The 9,952-nt window shown below is 40.0% G+C and overlaps 1 protein-coding gene across 1 annotated transcript in view; it reads right to left on the bottom strand.

Moving 5' to 3' along the window:
• LOC122549478 (lipoxygenase homology domain-containing protein 1-like) overlaps positions 1 to 9,952 on the bottom strand; it is a gene marked incomplete at its 5' end in the record, with an annotated part of 196,978 nt that extends 187,026 nt beyond the window's left edge. Inside the window, 4 exons of the mRNA XM_043689337.1 lie at positions 1,435 to 1,671; positions 5,464 to 5,624; positions 6,833 to 6,869; positions 9,926 to 9,952. Of these exons, the coding sequence (XP_043545272.1) occupies positions 1,435 to 1,671; positions 5,464 to 5,624; positions 6,833 to 6,869; positions 9,926 to 9,952 (462 nt within the window). The remainder of the gene's footprint in view (positions 1 to 1,434; positions 1,672 to 5,463; positions 5,625 to 6,832; positions 6,870 to 9,925) is intronic.

Raw genomic sequence — 9,952 nt, 5'->3', positions numbered from 1 at the left:
CCCCACCCCCCTCTAGCTTATCTCTCCACGCTTCGGGCTCTCTGCCTTTATTCCTGATGAAGGGCTTTTGCCCGAAACGTCGATTTCGCTGCTCGTTGGATGCTGTCTGAATTGCTGTGCTCTTCCAGCACCACTGATCCATAAAAATGTTAAATTGCTTGGCTGAGTGTACAGTGAGTCTTACAGCTCAGCCAAGTTCATGAGGCTATTTGGAGAAACAGATACTTGCCCATCTGTTATTCAATAGCTGTGGGTTGTCAAAAGCATTTAGGTGAAATTGTTTGCTTGAACAAATAAGATAATGGCCATCTTCTCTGAGATAACTGAATAGCTGTCTGATTCGTATCATTAGTATCATCAGGAATAATCTTAAATGATCCCAAATCTTCAACGTTATGCCTTTGGCAGGCACTGGCAATGCCTGATAAGCTGATATTCCATTGTTCCATTCAAAGATGGAAGAATGTGCAGTTCTGACCTTCGATTCTGATCAAAAGCACTGGTGAACAGATGAAAATATATCTGGTATGATCTGACCTGGCTAATATCACTTCCTTAGTCTCCTCTTATTCCCTCAAACAATATTGATGAAAATAGTGTGCTATGTACTTGTATAGGCATTAAATGGCAGTTGTCATGGTTATAAAAGAGGTTACACTTACATATCAATTATGACTTAGGCAGCTAACCATCTAAACTACAACAGAAGAAAAACAAATGCAAGATGTTGGCATTTTTTGTCAACAATTTTCACAATCCCGCTTTTAATTATGTAATCATTTTGAGGGATTTGGATGTGCAAGGTAGAACGGTGACTCCTCTAATTCTTGGACAAGCGGAATACAAAATGGAAGGAAAAGCCTTGAATCATCTCTGGAGAAAGAAATGGGTAGGTATTAACTTATGTAATGTTAATTAACAGTCTGCCAGTAAAGAGGTCACCAAGATTTTGAAGTCCATGCCTCATATCTCTAACTCTCAGTTGTAGATGTGAAAGGCGTATCCTTTGTTAGCTCACTGATTTTGTGCCATAGGGAACATTATTAAGCTTGGTACCCCAATTTCTCACTCCTTGTGTGCTAAGAACACCTTTTCAGCTCATGCACAAAATCATAATCTTGGTTCCAAAAATACAATTAGGATTAATTCAAACTGTTTTATGCTTGAAAGAAACTCAAACAAGTCAGTACTGTAAGTTAAAACAAAATCATAGACATCTTTACTTGCAAAGAAAATCAAATTAAACAATTTTAAATGAGGAGAACTTGACGGTTTGTTGAAAAGTAAGTGCATTTTTACAACCATTTAAAATTTAGTCTTATTTAAATAAATGTAAATGAATAGATTGACCTTGCTGTTAGGAGAAATAATTCAAAATTAAGCAAGCAGTGTGAAGATTATAGTTGTTGAGTCATTGCTTTCACAAGTTCAAGCATCACTTTGGATATGAATCTCACCTAACAATGTTAATTCACAAATAGTTTGTTTAGTTCCAATGTGGTCATCGAGCCAACTCCAGCAAGGAAACACCCATTCTCTGTTTGCATCCTTTGATTCACGCACTATTACCATCTTCAGATACATTCCAGCACCGTAGCCTTCTCCATCATGACCTATGACCACCTTTGTCAGTTGGCCTAAAGATACTGCTTTCACCAAGAATGAATCGATCTGTAGGTTATAATGACAACTGTGTCAGTAAAATATTCATTACATTATTAACTGCCTAGGTTTTAGAATTTGAATTTTAGTCAAGTTTTGATAACAACATGTTATTACCATTATCATACCTGGAACTATTTGCCACTTCTACTTTCTTTCCATTTTCTAAATGCCAGTGGTATACATGAATAGCGTCTGTGTGTGTGCGCGTATACTTCTTCATTGGTAAAACCAGTCAGTAGCTGACAATCTGCATCCATAGGCAGCCAATCAAAGACCCTCATTGTTAAACAGGAAGGCTGTGCCTCACGGTCACAATTTTCCTGCCTAACTATATTGCTAGTACCAGCATAAAGGTGTACAGGTATATATCATAATTAATTTAATATTTCTCACTACAGTGGATTCACTATATTAATGCCTGAATTAGACAGAGAATACATGTACTAGTACGCTTATTTGGCATGCACTGATGGTCACAGAGGCATGAGGGACATTTCCTTTTTGTAGAAGAACTATTCTGACCAACGTCATTCACTGAAAAAGATTACCCACTTAACTGTTCATTTTTTTTAATAGCCAGTCTTCTGATTCTGGCTGCTCAATTGAATGTCAATGGCTGCAAGCACAGCAGATCTCAATTAGTGCCAGAAAAGCTAAGCCATGCCCCTATGATGCTGGAGGAACCATGGAATGGTTCTTCAGGACAGGAGCAGATAGCATAGAGATTTCAAATGCAAGGCATGTTTGATGAAACTTCAATGGTGTTTTTCACCTATTTGATAGTTTTTCATTACTTTTTCTGTTTCAAGTTAACATTAAATGTTGTCATTAACTAATAATAAATAATTATAAATTATTATTTTAAACATTTAATGTTTAAGACAATTTTAATGATTCTCTGTGAACCTAGTTTCTCTTACAAAGTTGGTAGCATGGCAGGTGAACATCATGTTAGATGGGTAGCTGGAAACAGTGGCAGGTTGGCAGGTGGGTAGAAGTTAGGATGGTAGGTGGGTGAGTTTGAATCAGGGTGGATCCTTCTCACTCATAAGGAAGTTAGGTGGTGAGGTCGAGTTGGGGATGGTCAGGTTGGTAAATGGGGAGAATTGGAGGAGTCAGGACAGATCGTTTGTAAATGGCAAGTGTTAAGATTGGCAGACTGCAGACGCCTGGTGGCAACGACATCAGTGGAGACAAGATGGTGCCGAAGAATGGCGATACTGTTCCACTAATAGTGGCACAGCTCCAGGACATGGCTGAGCCCGAATACCTGACAGTGGAGGTGGTCGCAATCCAGCTGCAGTGGCATGCAGAGACACAGAGGCACCTGCGTACTCGCAGACTGAGCGGTGGATTTTGTGGCTTTACTTTTCTGGCAGTGAGGACCCTTGCAGAATTGAGGAGCAATCTGGATGCTTCCTTTTCTTTTGTCAGTTTCTTTTATTTCTGCTTCTGTATCTAATGCTGTCTTTTGTCTACCTAGATTGTGCTGTAGAATGGCGACTTTATACACTTTTCACTTTAGTCCTGTATTATTGTACTTGAGTACAAGTAACAATACAAAAAAAAATCAGATCAGGAGTGAGATGGAAGATCAGTTTTATAAATCCCAGGAGATGGAGTAATTTTAATCTCTTTACCTTTTACAGGGGATATTCAATAGAATCCCTACAATGTGGAAACCAACTCTCCTAAAAGCATCCCACTCAGAGTTATCCCTGTAACCTTGCATTTCCCATAGCTAACCCATCTATGGGGTAATTTAGCATGGCTAATCCACCAAACCTGCACATCTTTGGACTGCATTTGAAAACTGGAACACCCAGGCGAAACCCACGAAGACTCAGGAAGAATGTGCAAACTCTATAAAGTTACCTGAAGGTGGAATCAAACTCAAATCCCTGGTACTGTGAGGCAGCAGTGCTGACCACTGAGGTGTGGTGAACCGTGTTGGAATTTTCCTATGGATTTTTTGCATTTTGTTTCTGGTTTGGTACTCAGCACTCTCTGGGGCTTGGATGAACTTGCCATGAGACATGATTTACACAGGTGAGTGACCTTAAGAGGCTTTAGAAATCATGATTTTATCTATAAGAGGAGATCTGTCTGTCACTCTATGCACTTACATCCTGGTTGCATTTATTTTCTGTGTAAAATTGTTTATTGTGCACTTGCTCAATAGTTATTTAGCAAAGGTAAAGTTAATCCTTTACTCCAGTGAATTTGCAGGCTCAGCTGGCTCTTCCTTACATGCATAATAAAGGGCCTTGTTCAAGAACAATCACAATCGAGGTAATTTAAATATTGGAGTGGACTGAAAGCCCTATAAAGAGTTGGACAGAGAACAGAGCTGAAATGAACATACATTTGGATAGTAAACACACCACCCTTAAAACCCTTTATTTGTTTACCTTGAGTGATAGCCCCCAGCATCACTCCCCTCAAAAACACCCCACCACATCTCAACTCTCTTTTCCAGTTCACTCTCCCAAGTTCTCTCTGCCCTCACCTGGATTCATCTTCTAAACTTCCAGGTCCACAAATTCATTCAGCACTGACTCACCTTTGCCAGTTCTGACCATCCACACCAAAATTTCTTGTCCTGCTCCATCCCCTGTGCCATACAGATATACAACAAAAAAAAACCTCTGACCTTATACACCACTGCACAATGTTGACTTTTGCATTCCATCGTTAAATGATTGTGATTAAGATTCTCATGCACTACTGACTTCATATTTTAAGACACATTTTATTCAAATGAAATTCACATTAACTAGCAACCATTGCACTAAATAGTAATCATAGCATGTAAATATATTGCAAGTATGAATCCACCGCAGGCTGGGGTGATGCTTTACATGCCAAAAGCACATTGCTGACTTTACCGCTATATCGCCAACTTGCATCAGAAAAACAATGTTTCATATCTGATCTAATTTTATTAGGTAACTTACATTTCCCATGCTTGCAATCTCCATTCAGTTACCCTCCCTTTGTTCTCATTTCCATCAACTATCCTAACAGGAATAAAGAGTACTGAGCTAATGGTAAGACTACACTTGGTGGTTTGGATGAACAGAGAAATCTGTGGCCATGTATATAAATCCTTGAAAGTTGCCACCCAGGTTGATAGGGTTGTCAAGAAGGCATATGGTGTGTTAGCTTTTATGGGTAGAGGGATTGAGTTTTGGAGCCATCAGGTCATGTTGCAGCTGTACAAAATCTTGGTGTGGCTGTACTTGGAGTATTGCTTACAATTCTAGTTGCTGCATTATAGGAAGGAAATGGAAGCTTTGGAAAGGGTTCAGAGGAGATTTACTAGAATGTTGGCTAGTATGGAGAGAAGGTCTTATGAGGAGACGCTGAGGTACTCGAGGCTGTCTTTGTTAGAGAAAGGAAGGTTGAGAAGTGTCTTAATTGAGACATATAAGATAGTCAGAGGGTTAGATAGGGTGGACAGTGAGAGCTTTTTTCCTCAGATGGTGATAACTAGCATGAGGGGACAATGCTTTAAATTTAGTGGTGATAGATATAGGATAGATGTCCGAGGTAGTTTCTTTAGGGGCATGGAACGTATTGCCTGCTACAGTAGTAGACTCACTAACTTTAAGGGCATTTAAATGGTCATTGAATAAACATATGGATGAAAATGGAGTAGTGTAGGATAGATGGGCTTCAGGTTGGTTTCACAGGTTGGTGCAACATTGAGGGTCAAAGGGCCTGTACTGCGCTGTTATGTTCTATGTTCTATCTTAATCCCAAAATACATTTAATTCTTTAACATAAGTATAGTACCTTGCTTTGTTGGAACATTTCTCCATGTACTAATGACTTTTCAAGCTTTCTAATTCCAGTGTCTCCTCTTTCACCATGTAGTATTACAAATACATTAGCATAGGTTTCAGCTGCCCAACGATCACCAATATGTACATAAACAAGATAATGGTTCACTGCAAAATAAAAGGTGGTTAGAAAATAATACTGTTATAGGAAATCCAAAATCTGAAGATTATCAGGAGTTCTACCAGTTATAACTCCAGTAAGAGATGAGCAAAACTCACTAGAAATTCAGAAGCCTGGCTAAGACAAATCTGATGTTCCTGCAATTTATGGGTGTGTTTTAGCATAACCTCTGCCACCCACTTAAGTGACATATATCATCAAGACTTGAGCTATTCCAAAGACCTGGAATTCCTGTTTCTTTGAGGAGAAAGTGAGGTCTGCAGATGCTGGAGATCAGAGACGGAAATGTGTTGCCAGAAAAGCGCAGCAGGTCAGGCAGCATCTAGGGAACAGGAGAATCGACGTTTCGGGCATTAGCCCTTCTTCATTCCTGAAGAAGGGCTAATGCCCGAAACGTCGATTCTCCTGTTCCCTAGATGCTGCCTGACCTGCTGCGCTTTTCCGGCAACACATTTCCATTCCTGTTTCTTTGCCTCATTTAGGACTTGGTGAAGTATTGGAGGCAAATAAAAAGCTTGAGTTAGTGTATCAACTAGAAACAGATCAAAGGGATCCTGTCTGTGGTATGCAGACAAGGCAAGCAGACCAGATCTCCAATGAAAGTTCATTGAGAAAGGTTCTCCGCCATTGGGGTGCACTTTTTATTATTTCTTGACAGGCAACATAAATAATATAAAATATATGACAGAAGTAATCCACTTTGCTCTTCTGCTTGGCAGCCTGGTCCATACTGGGAATTTAAATTTGTAAAATCGATATCTAGGTTTTGAGCTACTTCTTACAATTCCCATAGAAACTGACTTAAAATCTTTTTAGATGTTAACTTCCAGTGACCAACATAAATGACAAAATTTCAAATTTTATAAGTTTTACTGTAACATTGATTAAACGTGATTTCAAGTACTTTAAACTATGGAAGGACTTCATGGTTAATACTTGACAAAAATTTCTTTCCATGATTATACTTTGCACTGACCCTTAAGTAGACACTCTGCTCAGCATCAGCCCAAAAATGAATCTGAGCTCCAAATGTCTAGCTTCTTTTCTTTCCCTTTTCCAGCAGAATGATCACTAATCTCTAAACTGGCTTTTCATGTTAGGATTACCTTAAAGATTCCTTCCTGTAGTCAAAGCTATGCTCAGTTTCAAATCCTCAGAAATTCAACTTTTTCAATCTAAGAGTGAGTTCCCAATGACATTCTCGATGGTGAACCATAGAGAATTAAAGGTCTCTGTCTCTGTCTCCATGTCCGTCTTGAATATTGAGACTGTTTGTGAGCTTCACTGATATTTTAAGAAAACACCTTGTAAGCCAATCCTAAAGTGGCTTCCAATGAAATCTTCCCCTCTCAAAGTCAATTTCCAAAGAAACAAAAGTCATCTTGAAGATTTGGGCCTTGTACTCAGATACAAAGGCTAATTAGTTACCCTTTAATCTCTACTCTTCATCTTAAACAATATAAAAGGAGTAAGTGCTAAAAATATTCACACAATCACAAGTGAGATGTGGGAGCAGTGGATGGGTGGTGGAGGGCATGGACCCAATGGAAACGGGACATTCATAGAAGGAGCCCCCTCATCCTGCCTTAACCTGAGATCATGCAAGGGTGGGTTAGTAAATTTGCAGATGACACAAAGGTTGGAGTTGTTGTTGATAATATAGAGGGCTACTGCAGGCTGCAGCGTGACATAGACAGGATGCAGAGCTGGGCTGAGAAATGGCAGATGGAGTTCAACCTGGATAAATGCGAAGTGATGCATTTTGGAACTCAAATGCTGAATATAGGATTAAAGACAGGATTCTTGGCTGTGTGGAGGAACAGAGGGATCTGGGTGTGCAAGTACATAGATCCCTTAAAGTTGCCACTCAAGTGGCTAGGGTTGTTAAGAAAGCATATGGTGTTTTGGCTTTCATTAACAGGGGGATCGAGTTTAAGAGCTGCGAGGTTTTGCTGCAACTCTCCAAGTCCCTGGTGAGACCACACTTGGAATATTGTGTCCAGTTTTGGTTGCCCTACTATAGGAACGATAAAGAGGCTTTGGAGAGGGTGCAAAGAAGGTTTACCAGGATGCTGCCTGGACTGGAGGGCTTGCCTTATGAAGGAAGGTTGAATAAGCTTGGATGTTTCTCTCTGGAAAGAAGAAGAGAGGAGACCTGATCAAGGTGTACCAAATAATGAAAGGAATAGATAGAGTCAATGGCCAGAGACTTTTTTCCAGGGAAGGATTGACTGGTAAGAGAAGTCATAGTTTGAAGATATTAGGAGGAAGGTATAAAGGAGATGTCAGAGGTAGGTTCTTTGCGCAGAGAGTTGTGAATGCATGGAATGCGTTGCCAGCTGTGGTGGTAGAAGCAGAGTCATTGGGGACATTTAAGCGACTGCTGGACATACACGTGGATAGCAGTGAGTTGAGGGGCGCGTAGGTTAAGTTACTATATTTTACATTAGGATTAAAGCTCGGCACAACATCATGGGCCTGTTCTGTGCTGTACTTTTCTATGTTCTATGAAACTGTGAAACAAATGAGAATTCCAAAAACAAGTAAATGATTATATTACTTAAACGTCTTAACATCAGTGCTAAAGCTTGTCCTTGAACCTATGCTTAGAGAATTAAATTGTGGTGTTAATTTAGATAATAAACGGCATTAAAGATCAGGTATACATCTGCCCCAGCTAATTAAATGCCTTTTCCTGACTCCTACCTCACCTCCACTGGGACCAGAACATTTCCTCTCATTTCGTCTTCATGGGATTTGGGTATTGCTGGCTGGGCCTGCATTAATTGCTCATCTGACTGTGGCAGTCCTTTTGCTGCAGGGACCCCAACATTGCTCTTGGTGAGGGAATTTCAGAATTTTTTCCCCAGCAACACTGAAGGTAATGTATTTCTAAGTCAGGATGGTGAATGGCTTGGAGATGAACTTACAGTTGTTCTTATGCACAACAGTTTACTGTGTCAACTCATTTGTACATTCAATGGAATAGTTAATGGCCTAATTCACATGTAAAATTCATGTAATCTCCAATTGTACACCAAAGTTTGAGCTTAGATTTCAGAAAAGTGGTTGTAACTGAACAATTGCAAAATTGAGTGGGGACAAAAACTAATGAAGGAGCAGTGTTTGACTTACACCTTTGACTGTCAATTAACTATCAATTAATGTGTCGTGAATACTATTTCAGCCACTTTTGAAAATCTGCATAACAGGAGAGGCTAGCATAAACAAGATGATGCAAACTGGAAATATCAGCTGAGAGAAAGCTACCACAATTTCACCTCAAGGAAATTCAGATCAGCCAAGAAACACAGACAGTTGGGTATCCATGGCAGGACTCCTGCCAGAAGTATCATTCAAGCCATCTGAAGGGAAGTGACACTGGGATTGAATGCCAATTCTCAATTGAAGAACAGTATCACAAACAGTTCAATGATCTCAACAGCCTGGTAATACATAGATAATTTCCCCCTTTTCTTCCTTAGTCACTCCAGCAGTAGCACTCTCCACACTCAAAGGAATAGCTGCACAACACACTTTAGTTAAAGGGATGTCATAATCTTGCAATATGATTAATGATTCTAACAGCACTGGGTCCCTATCCAATGTGATGTTTCCATACTTGTGAAACCATGAAACAGTTTATTTAAGAGCTTTACTGATGGTGCATAATAGATTTAGATTAAGATTACCGACAGTGTGGAAACAGGCCCTTCAGCCCAACAAGTCCACACCGACCCACCAAAGAGCAACCCACCCAGACCCATTCTCCTAACTAATGCACCTAACACTACAGGCAATTTAGTATGGCCAATTCATCTAACCTGCACATCTTTGAACTGTGGGAGGAAACCGGAGCACACCCATGCAGACACGGGAGAATGTACAAACTCCACACAGGCAGTTGCCCAAGGCGAGAATTGAACCTGAGTCCCTGGCGCTGTGAGACAGCAGTGCTAACCACTGAACTACCGTGCCACCATAGTGCTGACTATGAAATGAGTCCTACTCAGGGAATAAAATGGTAGTTTGCTCAGTTTTACATTTGATGCTCCAAAAGTATTGTGGCCAAATGGTTACAATAACCTCCATTGACTAATGATTAGATGCCACTTACTAACTGATTAAACTTTCCATTTATTTACAACTATCACAATTTCAGGATACTCAAACTCACTTTGAAGGAAACTTAGAAGTATAGTCACCATCTAGTTCAGAAACTACTATGGCCAATTTGCACACAGCAATTTGCAACTCACCCATACCCCTACATTTACCCCTTTTAACCTAACACTACAGGGTCGGTGTGGGCTTGTTGGGC

This window comes from Chiloscyllium plagiosum, chromosome 4, assembly GCF_004010195.1.
Source record: "Chiloscyllium plagiosum isolate BGI_BamShark_2017 chromosome 4, ASM401019v2, whole genome shotgun sequence".
Classification (NCBI taxonomy): domain Eukaryota; kingdom Metazoa; phylum Chordata; class Chondrichthyes; order Orectolobiformes; family Hemiscylliidae; genus Chiloscyllium; species Chiloscyllium plagiosum.
Note: the sequence above shows the minus strand (reverse complement) of the source record. Positions and strands in the feature narration are given on the sequence as shown.